Source organism: Coturnix japonica, chromosome 5 (genome assembly GCF_001577835.2).
Source record: "Coturnix japonica isolate 7356 chromosome 5, Coturnix japonica 2.1, whole genome shotgun sequence".
Taxonomy (NCBI): Eukaryota; Metazoa; Chordata; class Aves; order Galliformes; family Phasianidae; genus Coturnix; species Coturnix japonica.
The window spans coordinates 33,487,847-33,508,998 of NC_029520.1; the positions used below are offsets into that span (position 1 = coordinate 33,487,847).

The 21,152-nt window shown below is 37.4% G+C and overlaps 1 protein-coding gene across 4 annotated transcripts in view; it reads right to left on the reverse strand.

The window, feature by feature from the left end:
* Positions 1-21,152, reverse strand: part of SLC25A21 (solute carrier family 25 member 21) — a 214,036-nt gene that overhangs the window by 181,399 nt on the left and 11,485 nt on the right. The window contains exon 1 of one of the 4 annotated variants that reach the window (XM_032444856.1): positions 6,270-6,342. The exons of 2 other annotated variants lie outside the window; for them this stretch is intronic. In XM_032444856.1, coding sequence (XP_032300747.1) covers positions 6,270-6,327 — 58 coding nt within the window. In that variant the 5' untranslated portion in view covers positions 6,328-6,342. Of the gene's footprint in view, positions 1-175; positions 242-6,269; positions 6,343-21,152 lie in introns of those variants that run through there. One more of the 4 variants, XM_032444857.1, reaches the window with a different exon arrangement.

Genomic DNA, 21,152 nt, shown 5'->3' on the forward strand with positions numbered 1-21,152 from the left:
GCCTTCCAAGTACACCATCATATGTTCTTCAATAAATACACATTCTGATCTAAGTAACTTCCTTTGCCTGCTTAGATTGCAGGTAGAGAAGCTACTGCTGCTCATGAGTCACTTTCTGACTGCTCTTGGGCTAACACATGAGGCACCTACTAAGGAACATTTTGTTGCAGTGTACCTTGGTCTCCTGCTCACCAATCAGGCTATTCAGCTATTGAATGGTCTGGCTCCCATCTGGCCTCATGCTCAGGTTTCCCTCCCATCAATCAGTAGCACCTGGGGGGACAGCAGGAGGAAAGTAACTGGTGGAAAGCTGTCTCTTGTACTGCTGTTGGGGTTCATGGCTGCCGGGTGAGGCAGGAGGCTCTCTTCATGCTCCCATTTTGTTGCAATATGAGATGAGGTCAGAGTCAGACATGCCTAGGCCCCAGAGGTTGGAAATGCTTCCAGGTAGTGGCTAAAACACAGCTTCTGTGTGTCTGACAAGCAAAGGCAGTGAAGACAGAAAGATTTCCTATGTAGTGTCTGAATAAACAAAAGGGTGTTTGTGACTGTGTTGTAAACAGCTGTGTAGCAAAGATGCTTCTTATTTCTTACTAATTCTGCAACAGCAACAAAATGTTTAGTTTTACCTGTGACCTTCCTTCTAAAGCCATTATTCTTCTTACCGATGTCTGGAGTAAACACTGAAACATGGGGTTTGTGACTGGCAGATGCACAGCTGTAGGCTTTTTAATGCATTGGCTTATAGCAAAAAGGAGGTGGAGCCCATCTGGCCAGCTCAGGCTGAGCTCATGCATGCTGGGTGATCTATCAAATTCAAATCTGTATCCCCAGATTTTTTTTTCAATCACTTTTCAAGGCTTGGCAGGCATACTGGATTCTTTTCACCTCAGCCAAACTTGTGAAACACTTGGACTTTTTTTAAAATGCATTTTCAGAAGTTAAAAAAACAAACAAACCAGTATTACAATAAGTCTTTTCTAAAGAACGTCCATGTAGTAGTAGATTTAGCAATATCTAAGCTCTAAGTTCTAAGGTGAATTTTCACACATACAGGTACCAATGGGTACAGTTAATATTTTGTTTTGTGATTTCCCAGGTTACAATGGCAGCAGGTTACCTGAACACCAGGGACTTTAAAATGAAAACCCCTGTCATAGAATCACTGGCACAATAGTTTGAGAGTTAGATTCAATCAGCATTTTGCATTTAAAGCCCCAAGAAGCAAACATGAGGCCTGCTCCTTTCTGGGTATTCTATTAATTTCAGTGACTATTATGGAAGTCCCTGGCCCCAGTTAAAGATATAAGAACAATGTCAAAATTTAGATTCTCAGAAATGCTTCATACTTTCTGCCTGAAACATCTGACAAGATACTAGAATCTACATTTTTTGTACGTTGCAGGCTTCTTGGGTAGATGAAATCTTCTGCATTCCCTAAATATAATGCTTTAACATCCCTTACCACCCACCTACCTATAGACTTCAGTACCCCATTCACAACTCTTCAGCTTGGAACATTTTAGGCAAAGACTATAAAACAAAGACAGAATATATCCTCAAGACTGCTAATACTTGAGGAACTTCTCCAAAACCAGAAAGGTGTGGAATTCATTTCCCGATCCAGTAGTTTCATCGTTTTTGATACATGTTACAACAAACACCCATTAAAACAGGATCTGGAATCTGTGATTCTTGCCAACATCTTGCCTTAGTTAGAAGGTTGAAAAGCCATGTTCTTCAGTGTTTATCCTCTCTGGCCACTGCCAAGCTGTTTGAAGCTGTTTGAAGAGTTAGAGGGTGCCTCATACCATGATAGGATCAAAAGATATAAATCTCATCCTCTGCATTTTCACCTAGAGTCTTCTCTGTTCTATTTATTGGGAATAAAAGTATCTGATTCAAAAACGTGGATCCTAGTGCCAGGGCATAACATCATCTTCTTTTGTGGATATGGGCCATCTTTGTCAGTTTTAGAGCAAATAATATGTTTTCTTCCCTTTCCCCCCCGCCCCACATTTGTTTGTTTGTTTGTTTTGCTACAGTTATTAGTTTTTGGTCTGACTCAACACACAGCATAATATCTAGCCTGGTGAATAGTGACATTTTAAAACTCACCCTCCCGTGATATAATTAATCAGACTTCTTCTCCAAGTAAGTCACAGGTGTGGATGTAAGCAGGTAGGAATGCAATGCAATAGGCGGAATAAATTGAAATAGCTTGGGATTTCTGGAATATATTTTATCAAGTTCTAAGCTTCAGCAAGGGTTATGGAGACAAATCTACTAATACTTCAACTTGGGAAGAGATCTTCTGGAGCTATGTATTGTTCTGGGGCACTACAATTACAGCTACCACTAAAGATTTCTCAACCCTGTTCTCAGATGATCACTGCAAACAGCCCAGTTCTGTTTTCCCTCAGCTGCCTGCATGAATCACTTTCTACATTAGCCCATGCAGGGAAAAGATGAAATGATGAGAGAAGACGGAGCTGAAAAAATCTAGCATCCAGCAGAAAACATGTGGAAACAGAAGTAGAAGGGATGGTAGGCAGAAAGTCAGATATGGAGTGTAGTGTCACAGCTTTGAAAACTACTACTAAGCATTAAAGGACAGGATGATGAACCACGAGAAACTTGTTTGCCAGTCAGCTTGAAGTACATACCTTTTAAAGGCTCCATACTCTTTGAGATGGACCTTGAGAAATGTTTTAAGGTAGAAATAGACCAATTTTCATACTGTATGGCCCCTTATTTTTTCCCTCTCCCACCCTTATCTAATGTCCCACTCCAACTGGCAGTACAGATGCTTAAACAGCCACAAACAGAGCAGCAGCAGCTAAAACAGCAACAGAACCAGGAAAGTATGACTTGCAGTTCTCTACATTTATTATTAGCCAAGTCTCCTTAGCCAAATAAGCCACAGAAATGAATGCAAATAAATGTTGTCCTCCTCTTCATTTGTTTATTCATTATGTGTAAGTGAGGGGATACCTCACCACAACCAGAACAGCTGCTTGTGGCTGGTCAAGTTGAGTAACGAACCACTTGATAGTCCTCTTGTGGGGAAAACAAAAACTCCTGAACAGCAATTTTGTGTGTGTGTGTGTGTGTGTGTGTGTGTGTTGGTAAAATCAATGTTGGATTTTTACTCAAAACAAGCATGAAATAAGCAAGTGATCATTTGTTTTCCCTTGCTTGAGTTTGATGACTGTATAAACCTTGCTTGTCTTATACTGGCATCACAACCACAACAATGTTATTCAAACACAAGTTTGTATTTTAAGTAAGTCCCTCCCAAGATGGAAATTAAAAGCTTAAATCACGGGTAAATATTCTTCCAAATCTTTTGCTCCCCATTCTCAGCTACCCCTAGGCAAGAGTAAAAGATGGAGTTAATTTTTAAAATTAAACAAACAAAATATTTGATCATTTAGTTTCAGTTTCTTTTGGCACTGATATCTTGTGGTACTGTACCAAGCCATGAAAAATAAATAAAAGGGAGCTGAACATTTCAAACACTGTCAGTGAACTTTTTTTCCAGTTCAATGAGGTTAATAGGTCTTTAAAATCACAAATTCATAAGAATAGTATTATAGGTGGTTAATAAGTTCTTTATATACTCATAGAAGTTTTCTACTAGAAACAGAAATTAGTTCCTTGTGACAGAATCAGCATTACTTTTTATTATTATTTTTATTATTAACAAAAAAGTCGCATTCATACAGATTTTTGACAGCAACAGAGAATTACAGCAACCAGAAGTACAGGCAAGAGAGATGTGAGCTTGCAAACCACTGAAAAAATGATTAGACTTCAGTATGTCAGTTGGCTGAGAAAATCTGTTCAAGTTTAAAACATGCCCGAATAGTTTACAGGACTTTGAACGAATTAATAATTTCATTTTGAGATCAACCCAAGTAAATTTAAGATCCTTCAGAGATCCTGAATTGCAGAAAAGAAGGATCTATGTTGTGTTCCTCTGTCAACAGCCTAGTGCAAATTTTCAGATGTAAATAGCTTGGAACTTCAGTGGTGTTTTTATTCTACAGTTGCATTCACTATGGCTATATATACTATATATATTACATTGTATCCATCCATCAGCTAAAACCAAACAAATGAAAAAAAAAAAGAAAAAGAAAAACAAAAGAAAACAAAACAAGCAACAACAAAACAGTTCAGGGGTTTATAAATGAATGCTTTCCATTTATGTTTTGTTGTTGTTGTTTTTAAAGCATGGCAAACACTTGCAGTGCTGTATTAAAAATAATAATAATAATAAATAAAGGCAATAAACAAAAGGAAGCAAAAAAAGTAGGAAGTTCTCTATCAAATATCCTTCTGGCTCTGTGAACCCAGAGGAAGAATTTAACCTGCTGCTCATTCCAATTATTTCTTCATGCTAAGAGAAGTATTACTCAGTATAGAAGTTATGGTTCTCCTTTGCACAATTTGTAGATAAAGTGTTTTATTAAAGGAACTTACACATAGTGTAAGTGTTAGCATTCACCATTTCCATTTCTTTCATATGCTTTTCTAAATGTCAGATCAAAATGTGGCAATGGGATTAAAATGTATTGGTAGGTAACCATAGTTCTATTATAACTGTGTTATAAATCACATTACAGTTAATTAACTAATTAACAGTCCCAGAAGCATTACAGGAAAAGACCAAATCAAGAAAAGACCAAGAAACCACTAATATATCTTAGACACATATCCTGTATTTGTTGAAAATTCATTGAATATTGATCTGCTGTGACAACATTATTACACATGCTGATTTTATGGGGATGGGTTTTGTTTGCTTTTTTTTCCCTTAAAAAATAACAACAACAAAAGTTTAGGAACAAAAAAATTAATGCTATACACTAAAGATGTAAAGATGCAAGTGGCCTAGCATTTGAAAAACAAAACTGATTAGGTGAACCTTCTATAAGCTTTATGATTCTCAGGTCGACAGTTTAGTATTTTTCTGCAATGTACTTTTCTTCTGTGCAAATAACACCTCAGTAAATCCCTTGAAATGTGGGCTGAAAAGTCTCACATTTTCAGAAGGCAAATAAAGAGCATGTTGAAGCAGAGCAGAGTTTCTAATGAGTTAATGTAAAAAACCCTCATACAAAAGCAGTCTGCATCAAAGCTAGCAGGCTATACCCTGACAGTCATCCATCAAACCAAAAGTCCCCTTAGTAAATGCCAATTATAGGGCAAATATGCACAAACGCGGATAGCATAAGCCATGGGATCATTTCCTTCCAAGAAAATTAGTGACCAACAAAACACCCATGCAGTGTAAACTACCAGCCTGCCCTACAGCAACACTCACTCCTGACCAGAATACTAACTACTATTATTATTTCACTCCTTTTTATTTTATTTTACTTTATTTTGTACTTTCAAAAAGTTCAGAACCACACAGAATTTTGTTTGGGGTTATACAAATTCCTTCACAATTTGTATAGAAGTCTAACATAACTTTTTAAAAGCCATGACATGCCTATAATGTATACAGAGTCTCTGACTTCCGCCGTAAGCGAGCCTTTTTCCTAACTTAATCATACTCAAATTTCACCCCTTTTAAAGATCCTGATTCAAAAATGTTCACTCATTCTCCACAGTCCACAAATTTATACCATCTCTTCCTGTGGTATTATATGTGCATAAATTAAAAAAGAATGGTCTCATATAAGGCCTAAAAACATTCCAGGTCCCCACTCCCCAAATCTAAGTTCAATTTATCAAGGAATAAAATACAAAATATACATTCTTACAAAATTAGCCTTCTGCATATGGACAGGATGTTTTGAATTTGAGCAGAGTTATGTTCCCCAAACCTAAAACAAAGGGTAATACAACATGCTGTGCAAAGACAAGTGGATAATAGTAAAAGCTTTTCCATTGTTAGATTTGCTATACATCTGATGCATTTCAGCCACATTTGCTGACACTGTTTGCAGTCACACCTGACCAATGCTTTTTTTTTTCTCCCAAGAGCAGATTTTTTAGATTAATTTTATCTGATACACAGTATACTGAAAAGTAGCATATTTTCTCATAGTGTCAGAGGTCCACACCTTGAGGTAGCAGCTAGAGCCTAAGACAAAAGCATTATGCTAATAAGCAAAAGCTGCCTTTCAAGAAGAAAACCTAAATACTAGTATAATGACAGAGAGAATTAATTTCTTAGATGAAAACACTCACATTTACTATATTTATACAATTGGATTAGAGAATGCTGTGTTAGTCCTAGTTTGATGTCTTACCTAATTGACCCTTAAAGTGACATCTTCCATTGTGCAGGCTGGCCCGTGCTATGTTCATTTATTTCCATCTTACCTAAAATTATGATGAATGGTTTGAGCTCCATTCAATTATTGAAAATGTGCAAAGAAACAGAAACAATGAAACTGGCAAAGTGCTCTGCATTCTTAGGAACAATTTAGGCTAATTAGCATCAACTTCTCCCCCATTCATCATACCCCTTTAGAAATATAAACAAACTGTCAGCTCTAACCTAACAAACAGATCACTGAGCTACTTAACACAAATTATTCCTACATGAAAAGCTCCTTCTCAGGCAATATTCTCCTCTAGGGCATCTGGGAAGCTGAGCTATTAAAATTGAAGACATATGTTTCAGTCAAACTTAACTCCTAGATTGCAGTGATGGCTGTTGTGACAGTTTTCCGTCAGCATACTGCTGCTGGCAATGTAGTGCGGGTTTAAACAAAGCGATGCCACAACAGACCTCAACGATGCATGTTGGCTTACTGTGCTATCAATAGCAGACAATTAGCATTCTGCACCTACAAGTGGAGCTATTAATTATTGCTTGAGTACAGCTCAAATCTCAGGTTTCATTTTCAGATTGCACATTCAGCATCTTCCTGCTCAGAGGTAGAAGGCAGCAGCTGTGACAGGACTGGCTGCAGCCATGGTCTTACAGCTCAGAGCAGGCCAAGGCAGTGATGCTGTCACAGGGCTGTGGTGGGAGCTGCTGTCAGCCTGAGCTCCATTTATGCTTCTCCAGAGGTGACACAAACACCAGGTCAGCTCTTTGAGCTACAAGAGAACAGAGGAATTTGCCAAGCTGGGCTCTTCTTTGGTGCTGCTAGATCTGCTCTACTTAAAAAGCCAAAATGAAACTGAAATGCTTTCTTCTGCATGTTCTCCAAAATGCAGAAGAAGCTAAACCTGTTCCCAATACCATACCTAAGATACTTTTAATCACTTCAGTAAAACTGATGACTATCTGGTGAAAGTAAAAATAAACACTGTCCTTGACCTTCCTGCCTCACAGGTATTTTAGATTTTCTGCATAAGCAAGCATAAGCCTTTTCCAGTAAAGAGCTGCAAAATTAGGAAACATGCTACACTGTTTTCAGGAAACAACACATATTCTGGCAAATATAGTATAGGTACTCCAAAGATACTTGAAAAAAAAAAAAAAAAAAAAAAATCAGTGGTGAAAAGCTATTTCCTAACTAGGCTTTTCTTTTAACTCTATTAAAAATACTAATAATAATTTAAAAAATCCTACTTATTTCTTTGCTTCTCTTAAAACAGTGAAATAGAAAACTGCCAGTTTGTGAATTAAAAGGGGAAGGCTTTCCTGTCATTTCTCTGTTACTCTCTATTTACTCTACTTTGCTCTTTCTTCCTAACTCTAATTTTGTTTTGTCGGAATCATTTGTAATGCATCATAGGTTTTTGTATGTTTGTTTGTTTGTTTAATAATAGTAATCTTCTTTTCCATCGTTTTCTTCTGAGAAAGTTACTGAAACCAAGCAGTACCGGCTTTGTGACTATTATGCCTAAAATGCATAGTCAGAATTTAATTTTATGTATTATTTAGGTGAGAGGAGGAAGGAAGATTTTCCTTTAATGTCCTGATTAGGCCTTCACTACAGGTTGCACACACAATTGCTTTTTCCAGATACAGAACTTCCCAGGTTTGGAGTAATAAGATGAGAATGAAATGAATTTGAGATATGAGATCCCCAAACACACTGATTGTGATACACTTCATCCTGCCACAGGAGATCTACTTTGTGAACTGACACAAGCAAGATCATATTTCTTGCTTCCAAAGAAAAGGATCATACATTAATGAAGATAAAATATGGCAGCCACCTCAGAAAGTGTTTTACATATTAGTGTTGTCCAGAAAACCTGATCCTAGAAGACTTATGCACACAGGCTGATGAGATTTGACAAGTAAGCATCAAAGTTTCTTCCCTGTCCTGCCTGAAATGACACCATAGCTAAAGACCTGACTGACCAACAGCCAGTGATGTAACCCTTCTTTATCAAATCAACAGGGATCTACAGTAAAAAGACTTTAAAGGATCTCCTGAATATGAACTGACATGTCAAAGTAGTAAGTCAAGATTTTAATCTAGACAGAAACACTTGAGGTCCAAAGAAAAGTAATACAAGCAACAGCAGAGAAACAGCACAAAAGCTAGGTGCAAAAGTATGAAAAAAGCAGGATAGGAAAGAAGAGAGTCTCATGAGAATATCAGAGGGCTAAAGGGAAGGAAGAAACTAAAAGTATCTGCCTTCAGTTATATAAGAATATTTTAAAAAAAAACAACACAAACAAACAAACAAAAAAAACAACTAAAACCATCACCACCTCCAACTACAATAGAAGCACATGAGAAGTTTTAGGATTGTACCCCTGCTACTGTGCCTCTCTAATGTTATTCTCAGAGAAACAAAGAAAAACATGATTAACTCAACCCTAGAAACATGGGCATGGAATCATTCACAAAGGGACAGAGAATCACTGAAATCTTCTATGCATTAAAGCAGAAACATCAGGTACACCACAGATGCAGCAAAGAAAATGTCGCTTAAAGAATCAGTAGTATTTCCTGGGCTAGAAAAAAAATATTTTCTAAATTGTGGTGTATTTTACATAGGACAGTCTCAAAGGAGTTTTTTGCTAGATTAGTCGAAGCAAAACAGAGGATATGGTATGCTAAGTAAATACTAGGGTACACTGTCCAGTTCACCTACCTAAGGGATGAGCTGAGAAAAACAAACATACACATTTTCCATATTCTCATCAAAAGAGCATCTAGTGTACATGAACACATTGATATCATCTTCACAGTTTAATTGCTGTATTAACAGCTGCAATGATATCCTTACTTTGAGGAAGCTAAAAGTATGTGAACACAGTGACTGCTGTAAAGCCAAAGAAAATAAATATTAAATCATATATCTTGAAATTACTTCAAAACTAGAATCAGATTTTCACTTATGCTGAAGCATGCAGAACTTGCACACAGTACTATGGCTTTTAAGTTATGTATATAAAATGTGCAACATTCAAGAATTAATTGCTTATTTACACTGAGATGCTCTCACACAGCTGTTTCTTCCATTTTTTCCTTATATTTTCAAGTGTTTTCTTTTGATTCAGAAACTGTTTTCTTCCTGGTTGCAGTGCCTTTTTAAGGCACAGCATCAAGTAATAGAAGCAGACAGGAAATAAGCATTGCTGCTCTCCAGAGGATGATTAAGCAAGTCTGCGCAAGTTCCCTGAAGTTCCCACAAACAGGCTCTTATGTAAGAACATATGTTTTCAAAGACATTTTCTCTGAGCAGTGAAGAGACTTCATGGGAAAAGTATAAACTGGCTTCACGCTAAACAATGTAGAGCATGAAATAAATGAAAATCACTATGAATGAAGTAAATTACTAGATGCTTAAAATACTATTGCAGCAGATTCTTATTTACATTCTTCACAATTAACCTGTCTTCCAGACTTTTGCTTATGCAAAGAAAGCATCTTCGATGTTGGAACATTATCTGCAATGCTCTGAGAACAGTCCAGGTTTCAATGCAAGTAGTCCAGATAACTTCAGTACATTGCTTCTGTGCAGGCAGTAGTATTTCTCCTTCTCTCATTCATGTCAGAACAGAATTTAATTTAACTTCAGAAGACTTTTTATAAAACAGTACATTTAACTTGTGTAAAATCTTCCTAATATGTACCCCAGTGGATTATCAGTACAGCTACAAGCAGGTTGAAGCCATTCACTGTTGCTTAGTTTTTTATTCTCTGAAAAATACACACGCATTATAAGACACTAAAATTTTCTGTCTTTATTAATTTCAGACAAGGTCTGAGGTCTGAATAATTTTGTTGCAAGTATTTAAAACCCATAGAAGAGATAATTTAGATTCAGGGGAGGAGAATATTTGACTAGTTAGCATTAATTGCAAGGATAAGATATGATATCCTTTGATTTTTGTGCCCATAGATAAAACAGATTTGGAATGTGAACACTGAAAAAGATAAGTTAACAAAAACAACATAGCATGCATGTTTAGTTTTCAAGGGATTTTCATTTCACTTCATTGCTCTTGTACCAAGATTTGATTTTGCAAATATAGGAAAAACAGACCAGCTAAAAATGCCAATGCTAACTGTGCTCTCACAGCCCTCCAGTTGTGCTCCAGAAGAACATCTTGCATGCTCTTAAAGTCTGCTAGCAGTAAGATTTCTATGAACCGTACCATGCATTTTATTTTCATGTTATATAGACAGAGGGTTAACATTCTGTGTATTAAAAACACTTCTCAGATATGTAAGATTGCACACAGACTATTCTGATGGTCCTAAAAACTGCTGTTGAATATTTAACATGAAAGGAACCTCTATTAATAAAAGATGAAGACTGGATGACATGGATCCTTGACTTCTAACTAGACTCTAATATTGCTACCATATACTGATTTTCAAAGATATTGTTTTTGTTTTAACTGTTGTTAAAGACATCGAGGAAGCATGTAACAAAGGGGTTTCCCATGCAAAGCAGAAGCAGAAAAAAAATATGTGATGTATTGCAGTATCAGTGTGGTCCCCACTGAGTTCGCTTTATCTTGTTTTTTTCAATTTTCAATAAATATTCTTAGAATTTGTTGTTCCTGAATAGCTGATGGTTTTCTGTATTGGTGAATGCCTTGATTTTACTTGATTATGACTGAGTATAAACTACAGTCAAACCAGACACAATGAAGATTGTCAGAGCAACAGGTAATACTGGGGGAGGGCAAAAAGATTCTAGAATAATCCTGGAAAGAAAGATGGATAAGAAACATTTGAAGCTTTTTTTTTGTAACTCTTTAAATGATATTCATAGGTGTTGGGAGCCAAACAAATAACTTTTTTTTTTCCCCTTTAAATCTAGAAGTCTCTTAGAGAAAGACATCTTGATTGTTTGTATGCAAATTTGCTCTGTTCCCTTAACATGCATCATCCCCATACAAAGTAATCAAAAAGCAATCATAACATGAATAATCTAAATTATTCCCTCATTGTATGAAACCAGACCTAAGAGACATTATTCAGAAAAAGAATTAAGGGAGAAAACCCTACAACTTTCTCTGTCTTAAAACCTAGTGAGGCTATCCAGAAAAGAAAATCTGCACCTTCTAGGTTTCACAAGCCTCTGAAAACAGCAGATGGAAGCACTGTACCTTTCAGAAACATCAGGAAAATCCAGAAAAGCTGCCAAAGCATTCCTGCTCCTTGGTCAGGAACTGTGGAGTTGCCAAAAGCTGGGGTCAGGCACAAAGAGCTGTCAGCTTATGCAAATGCTTTCCAGGCTATGAAAGCTATGATTCTCAAGCCAGATCACCTCCCTTGTTGACCCTACACAACTTGAAAAAAATACCATTTTTATTTAAAAAGTCATGGGTGGGAAGGCAGGCCCTAGTCCAGCTTCTAAAAACTGAACTAAAATCACTTTTATTTGCATTATAAAAAACAAAACAGGAGCGGGGGAGATGGGCTTAGGCCAAAGTCTGTTTGCAATTCCACTGAAGCTGACAGACATGCTTTGAACTAGGGAAATGCCTGCTCATGCATTAAAGGGCTCCCTAATGAACAGGGACATGAATGGGAGTCTTCCTACTGAGTTCATGTAAGGGCTGCATCAAACCAAGCTGTCAGATGATTCAGTGCCTGCTCTTCCTAAAATCTCAGTTCCTACAGTAAGTTATCAGAAACATGCACCCATAGCAGAATTCAGTTTTGGAGCCTTAAGTAAGTGTACAGGTTTTGCTTCAAATCCAGGAACTGGTTATTAACAGATCTTCACATGTATGTGGGCATTCCTTTAAGGGGTAGTTTAAGCCCTTTGAGTAGTGATTTTTTCTTACAAAAAAGATTAAAGAAAGACTAACGGTTAAAAACAAGCAAATATCAAGGAACTTCAGATGCCTTTGGCACTACCTGACAGCCAAAGGAAGATAATGAAATTTATGTTCTGAGTTTCTGTTGACTCATCTATGAAGCAGTAGAGAGACTCAAAGACTATGCATCTTCTGTTGTCTTACATATTTCTCTCTCATTTGAATTCTGACACACAACAAGTCAAAAACCAGCCACTCAGCAGCCAGGATATCCCCATATCTCCATATAATACAGCAAAGAAAATACTGTTCCCAAAGTCACTGTAATGCAAAATTACAGTTGACTGGCAGAAAAATAATCATTGAAACAAGGGACTTGTTCTTAAACTGAAGAAGATTAAGAATAGGACAACAGTCATGAAACCTTAACCCTCAAATAAAAGTAGTCACTAACAGCCTGTATAGGTCACTCAAAAAATGGTTCCACAGCAGATGGAACTTCAGTACTTCGCTTTGCATAGTATGTGCATCCCAACTGCTACACTTTAATAGAACACATTTTCTTCTGAAATTTTCACTCAGAATTTCTGGTTCTTCACTTTTACAGCATTGTCAAAGTGCCTTCTCAAAAAATGCACACCAGAACAGGATGTACAGCATCTTGCTTTACTGCACATTTTAGTGATTCTATAGTAAGCAGCTTGTTTCAGGACATGCAACTAAAGAACAGAATAATTGCTGTCTGAACTATTAAAATGGATGCTACACTCAACTCCTTTTGAACCTTTTTTGCTATAGCTTTTCTCCCTGTTGCTGCAGGAATGGGTATTTATTCCAATTTCAGTCTCAGTCTCCTTTCCCTCTACTGTAGCGCTCACACACACTCTTGACACCCTCAAAGTCTGAAATGGCGGCCTTGAGGCTAAAACTATAAAACACACACTTAAAAATGATGAATGCTATTGTACCTCCATCAAGTTCTCTGCCTCATTTGTGCAGTCTATTCAGTGTTAAGTAGGATGCTCAAATGCCTAATTCACAGACATAGTGAATATCTGTGGGATTCCCAAAAAGAGCCAAACCCCCAAGCAACCACCTGAATAGCAGCTTTGGGAAATGCCAAGCAGTGAGAGCCCTCCCTTCACTCTCAGATGCCCAAATTCCCAGCAGGTTTAAGCTCGTTTGGCCTGGTGTTTTCAACCTGCAGCATCATCCTTGAATTAGATGTATGAACATTTGTCCCTCCTTTGAAATAGCAATGATGGGGATTGTACCTGCAAAACTAACAGGTAAACAAATTAATAGCATTGTCTGTCTCTACCAAAAAGGACTTAACCTGACTTTATCAGCTCCTGGGAGACTGCCCTAAATGCTGTGCTAGAACAGAGTAACAGTAGAAGGTGAGTGCATTCATTCTCTCTGGTGCACTTTGCATAATTAAAGATCCTTGGGATCAAAGGCTACGTACTGGCCTAGTGGAAGAAGCACTCAGGTGGGCGGTAGGAAGTCAGGATTACAAGCCCAGCTTTGAGGAAATATTTAACACTTCAATTGAAGCCTCCTTCCCTGCTAGCAAGTTCCACAATCATGGTTGGTCTAACAAGCATACCATTCCTCTCAGCCCTTAAATCTTTTATGGAATAGTGCTCAATACAGGCAGCTTAGAGCATGTGCTGTTCCCTGCAGCCTGAAGTGGGAACCCTGCTCCTCCCATGCAGTGAGTAATACCAGCTTCTTGGTTGGCAAAGGAGCTGAACACAAGTCTCCTGCATCATGGCCAAGCAGTCTAACGCTGGAGAAGCAGTAAGAGTAGAAGCAGGACAAAGCTGGTGGGAACTATCCTTCTACCTTGTGATGGTTTATACAATGGTGATCCGACAATGCTGTTCTATACAGCTGCTGAATGCAGTCCTGCAGAGAAATAGAATGCCAACACTGTTGGTAACAGCACAGCTTGAACATAAGTAAGTCAACAAACTGGATGTTTATGCCTAGCAAATCAGATTTTGAAACCTGAGCTCCAAGGCAAACGAAAACTGAAAGAGCTTTTAATAATAAAAAGAAAAATCAGGCACCTAGTCTACAAAATTTAAGTCCTAAAGGACTGTAATCCTTGGTCTGCCTTGAGAACCTTGACATGCAGTACTTCAGACAAAGTTTTCTGATTTAGTGGATTGGGATTTCTTTGGTTCACTTGGTTTTTTTTTTGATTGGTTGATTGTTTTTTGTTTGCTTCCCTCCACCCCCAGTATGTAATTTGTCACATCCAGGCAGGTAAGTGTTAAAAGCAATAGGAAATCAATAGAAGGTTAAACTATGCAATGTAATAAGAATGCTTAGCATACCCTGATGCTCCAGTTACCCCTCACACCCCTCCCCTTTTCAGGCATCTAATTGTTTGCTTTTCCTCCTACATACAATAATGAAGTGAACTACAATCAAAGTGTAATGACAAATGGTCCCAGGGTTTGCATTCTTTGGAATAAATTGGCATTTGTAAACCAAAAGATAGATGTAATCAACCACCCTCATACAAGAGAAGGATCTGGAAGGTTATGTTGGCAAAATCTTCAAACCACATTAAGCAGTAATTTGAAAGTATGTTTGAAAGAAAGAAAGCAATGCATCTAATACCAGTTTATTTGTGTAACAACAACTAAAAATTGAACTTGTTAGATGTATTTTGAAAGATGGAAACAATTAAAATATATTAGTGATCTAAACAAGACGCAGTATTCTAAAAGAAAAGACTAACAGTTAAGAAAAGAGTAACAGTCAAGGTTATGTATATCCATTTATTTTTTCCTTCTTTTTTTCACTAATCCCCCACCTTCCATTCTGCTAATATCCAATACTTATGTTAGATGGAAATATTGTATTTCTGCTTACAACAGAAATTCACAAGAGGGAAGTCTACTGAAGTATATTTGCTTACGGAAATACTCTTACATAAGAAAATCCATACCAGCTGCAAAATGGCAATTGTTCCGGCTACAACATTAAACACCTTGACCCTTCTACTCAAATGACAGCACAGCTCCAAATACAGAATGGCCAGGCCACCACACATCACTGTAAACAGTAAATGCTTGTTTACACAGTGAAACAAAATGGACAGAGACTGCTGAGAGGACACACTGCTCACATCTTCCTTCTTGCTAGCAACACTTATATGAGAAGGGATCAGGATACAGTAATGAGAGAAGGCTTAGCAAAGAGACATATACTAAGTTGCTATTTAAGATGCATGTTTTAAATGCAGCACTTCAGAATTCTGGACACTTCTTCAAAAGGGGAACAAGTGACTCCAAAGCCCTAGCACAAACTGTAAAAAAAAAAAAAATTTAGTCATCTTTAGAGACTTACTGCAGTCCATGGCTAACAGGCTGTTGCAAACACACACAAGCTGCAGAAAATGCTGGCATGTGTCCCCATAACATGATACTTCCACTAGTTTTTCTGCATGCTTTGATGAGCAGCAAAATTGTTAGCATTTGTAAGTATCATTACTAAAATAGATTAGCACGCAGTAAGAGGAGCAGTTCATGCCCACAACCAACCATCTCTAATCTTCTGAAAAATTAGCACTACACTTGTTATGGTTGATTTTAGTCTTGAGGATTTTATATGCAGCAAAATCCTGGCTGCAGAGGAGGAAGATACAGAGCTAGGGATTTCCTGATTGATTTTGATCTCTTCATTTTACATGAGGCATGGTTCCAATCATTACTTTTAGTGGGAAGTTACTTTTAATTGCACAAGCTACATGAATGTTTTAAGCCATAATTCATCCTTTTTTCTTTTTTTTTGTTTCTTTAATTTTTTATCTTTTATGTTTTTAGGTGGGTATAATCAGTATGTATCAGTCACTATTATAGAAACTTGAGGAAAAATATTCACTAATCAAAATTTTCAAATAAGGTGTAGTCTTTCTGCAACTAATACATAAGAATTTGAAATAGAAAACAAAAACAGAGAGGCACTTTAATAATAGTACACAGGAACAATATGGTGCTGAGTCTCCATGAAACAGCTTCAGCTTTCACTAGAAATATTTAATGGTAAAGCACTGAAGACAAAGAACAATGGTCTATTTTATGATAACTCTAAAAATCACCATAGATACAAGTGGACAGATTTCAAACACGCAACACTTGTATCATAATGTAGACTATATTATTTTTTTAAGCATAATGATACGACTTGGTCTGGAGCCAGTTTTCAGGAAATTTCTGCTTCAGAGGAATAGAAATTACAGTAGTGAAATTGGAGTTGGACAGACAGTCAGGTCAAGAAGATATGAATGATGTCACCTTTAAAATACCAGTTTTTTAAGGAACAAATTGCAGATAGATTTCTCATGCTAAATACAATTAGAGCCACTGAAGAAAAAGACAGATTGGAGACACAGAACACAGATGTGTCATATATGGCCCCTCTTCCAATCCTGTTTCAAATTTTTTTTATGTGAAGGTTATTTAAACATCTTAAGTGTCAAAGGCTTCACTTGTAGGATATAAAAGTAAGTTTTGGCAGCAAAACAAATTCTGCCATGTACTTATAAAGGGCTTTGCTCTTAAAACTACCTTTATCTTTGTGACTTGCAAGCGTAATAAAGAAATAAAAATGTCTATGGTGCTGATATGAAATGAAAGTATAATGTAATGTACACGACTTCATATTGCCAAAAATACAGTTACTACTGAATTCTCCTAATAGCTGTGATCAGACATAGCTGTTTACCAACAGATGCACATTCTTGATGGCAGAGGTAGAATAAAAATGTACATTGAAACTATCCAACCAGAAAGTGGTTAATGAATTGGTGAAGAGACAAGGAGTAAAATTAGAGGATTAAAAATAAAAGCATCATGGAATAACAGAGACATCCATCATCTGCAAGGCTCTGTTAACAACAGATTCTAAAAGTATTTGCTTATGTAGTTAACCTCATGATATGAGAACAAGAGAGCTGAGACAGAAGTAATCAGTGGAGTTTAGCTCTTCAGACATCAGCATGCGAGATGCTGCACAGAATGAGGGTATCTGAGAGCTCCATGGGACTGGGCTGGGCACGGAGCCCACAGGTGCAGGACCACCAAGCTCAGCATCTGGCTGCTTTCCAGATGCTAAGCTAAAGTCCCAGATGTTCCCATACACTGCTTTGGTTCCACCTAAGAACACAAAATATCAGTCTTCTGAACACGGAATTGGGATCTTATTCAAGCCAATGAGTTTCTGCCCAGACATCTTTAACACCATAGAGACAATGTGGGTTTTTTGTTTTGTTGTTGTTTTGTTTTGTTTTTTGAAAAGTATCTTTGAGTTTCCAGGAGCTGTTATAAAACTTCCATAAATAATGAAAGTTTGGAAGTTCTGGATGGCGAGCAGCTATAATCCATAGCTCTTCCATGGTAAGTGGAACAAACAAAGCCAATGCTATGTGTGAAATAAAACTATTCTCAATTTAAAGATTTTTCAATTAAGTCTCTTATATTACACCTTTTCAGTTAAAACCATGCTTCTCTGCAACACTTACAGACTGATCTTTATCTGTCTGTTGTACCTTAATTTCATGATTTTTTTTTATTTTTATTTTTTCCTATGAAAGATGAATTTAACTCCGTATAGAAAAACTTGCACATAGCAAAGCCATCTGCACTGCTTGCACTCCTAAACTCTGCAACAACACAGCAGCCTTAGATTACACAGAGACAGAGCCATCATCAAGACTCCAAGCAAGACAGCGAAGAAGCACAACACTGCCATCTCCACCTTAAATGTTGAAGTACAAGTATGACACACAAAAAGCCTACAGAATACTTTAAATAATATAAGTAAAGTACTCTAAAGATTTATGAGCAATTTAAGAAGAATATTTTCATGCATAAAAATACAGCTTAATGCACCAGCATAATGTAGTAGAAAGACATTAAAACCGATGGCTTTGGTGCAAGCAATCTGAAAATGTAAATACTCTCACGCTTCCAGCCTCAGCCCCTGCCCTCAAGTGACATGCATCAGCCAGGAAAAAGACACTCCTGAAAGTGTTTCTATGCCTTGGCTTATCTGTCATTGTTCCAGACTGATGCCAGTGGTAGTGATGGGTTTCTCTAAAGATGGGCTTGCACTGGGAATCAGAAGAGCAGCAACTCAATCACCAGAGCTGCAACTGACTGCTTTTTCCATAAATACAGTCACACAAGTTATACACCAAGCAAAGTATGATACAAAGCCCAAAATTCACTTACCAGACTCTAACCTCAGTTCAGAATTAGTACATGTTCATCAGTGTACCATTACTACAAATAAGAGCTTCTTAAACTCTTTCCTAAAAAGCAGAATGAAACCTTCTTTCCCTCTTAATCCTCACACAAAGCTGAATAAAGTCCTTTTTCCTCATGTGGATTATTTAAATACGCATTTTCCTTTAATGGTATTTGTTAAGGCTTTGGGTTACCTGAGAAGCAGGTCTGACAAGTGAATATATGGAAGGTGACAAACAGCTTCATCGTACCACAATGGAGCAAGTTAAATTGCTGATATCTGTTAAGCTTTAAGTGATGCTCAGAAGCTGAAGCATTCTTGGCACTCACCCACAGCCTATAAAACAAGTCAGCAATCTAAGGAGCCAGCTGCTACCCAAACTAGGCCCTACTTTTTCTCCCCCACTAGGGTATTCCTGACAGTTTCCCCAGATCAGGCAAATAAACTTACAGAAAGCGAACTCTACCAAAAACAATTAGATTTGTCACCTAAGCTCTTTGGATCAGTTCCTTAAAAGGTGAGCATCAATTCAAAGAGATTTCTAACACAGATAAATAGCACACCTCTCTTCTTTATAGGTCAGTGAGGAGCCTTGTAACAGAAGAGCTTAACTTAATGGTTAACTTAAATATACCCAGAATTTGTGCTAACTTTAACCTAGGTATTAATAAAATCCACTGAGACAAAAGAAACAAATAAAAAAAACACCAAACTCAATGAAAGAAAGTATTCTCATTGTAGCTAGTACTTGGTTCATGAAAGAAACCGGGCTGACATGAGCATCATCCCTAACAGCAACATGGGAGCTGACTATAAAGACAAATAGCAAACAGAAAAAATCCAAAATACCCAACTTACATGCACTCTTTCTGGTACTGGATTTTTGCAAAGTGTTGGAATACAATAAGGAAAATTCAGCTGAAATGTGGGGCTAACCCAAGAAAGGATCTGCTTGAGACAAATTACCAGGAACTTTTGCATACAGAAGAAACATGAATAGTTTATTTCTTCCTTCCTACAGCTGATGCTCAGTAAATAGAGAACTTTCCCCATGTGACAGCCTCTGAAGATTGAGCTTATTGCAGGCAGGAAGAGAGTGAATAAATGTACTGCATTAGGTAGGAAAAAAGCTGAGGGCCTTCATTTATTTACCCAGTTTGTCTGTAGGTATGGAAAAAATATACATTTAAATTATACACGAGAAAAGAAATGTTAGGAGAGATTGCTAATGGCAAATATTTTCCCCATTAGAAGGTTTGATACCATTAGCATTCTGGCAAGAATAAAGCATACTCTGCATACACTCAGAGCACGCTGCCATTTAGGTCCTGCTTGGCACAGGACATGCATTAGAAAAATAACTCAGACACCCGATGATCTACATAAAATGATCTGATATGGGGAAAAGACTTTTAGGAAAACTAGAGATGATGAGCAGAAGCTAAGCAACCCAAATGGAACTTTGACTGAATGCAAGAATCTCTGCCAATGTGTCAGACCATTGCCTACATCCGTCCTGCAACAGATGAAGGAAAAAGACAAATAAATGCAGGTTATACAACAGCAGAGGAGATGTATGCTTGAGCCTCCAGCTCAAAGCCATTGAAGGTGATCAACAGTGATGGGATGCAAATCTCAGTAGAAAACATGAGAAGTCAAACAGGTCCCAGATCTGACTGAAAGAAGAACTCAGTTGGCTGGAGAAGCTGCTAAGGCAAATATTGACATTCCTCTTATCTAAAAGCTTCAAAGTGTAACCCAGGAAGTCAAGATGGAACAGCAGTGCTATCAGATAACTGAGAGTAAATAGGCTCAGACAGGGAAGGCTGCTTTTCTTCTAGCTCACTTATTAAAAACCTGTACTGCTTTACTGTACTAAGAGCCCCTGGGAACCCCTCTTCTCACTCAGCAAGACAACCACATGCAGACTAAATACAAATCAGAAAGAAAACTCCAGATATGCATCCTAGACCCTTTAATAAAAGGCAATAGAACCACTTCCAAAATATGCCAATATCACTGTGACTTTACAACTTGGAGCAAGCGAAATCAAACACTAAAAAGAATTATTTTCCTTCAAGTTTGTGAATAAGTTCGAGTGATGTGGTAATCTGGTGCCACTGAGCAGTGGCAGCAAGTAGTAGACTAATGTGTGCCGTAGATGGCTATGCCAGTGGTAGATCAAAAGTGCTTTCCTCTTTCTCTGCAACAAAGGCAACTTCAATTTGTTGAGGAGCAAATGTGCTATTATATGAAGCCCTAGGGTGACCACTTCTACAAAAGAGATTTAAGGCACTTTTCTGTGAATCTCACAGCTATTTTCACTACACACAATGCACCTGACCCAGCAGTACCTCACAGTGGGTTGCACATTTTAGAAGCACAGTCAGAGCTGATTGGATCTTTCAAGCTCCCTGGGTATGAGCTATACAGCCTGTTTAAGAAACCATTTCTTTCACCACAGATGTATACTGGGACTATGATCTGTGAGAGAAATAGGATTAATTGACTACCATACAACTATTCCCCTGCAGGATACAATTTTTTAATTATTAAAAGACAGCAATTTTTTTAACATGCCCAACTACATATGTGAATATCAAAGTTTTCTGCAGGGTTCCCAACAAATAGTTTATTAGATTGTCTCAGATTTACAACTAGTATGTTTGGGTTTTTTTCACACCAATTAGCATCTGCAGTAGAGTTAGAACAAGTAATTTAGGTG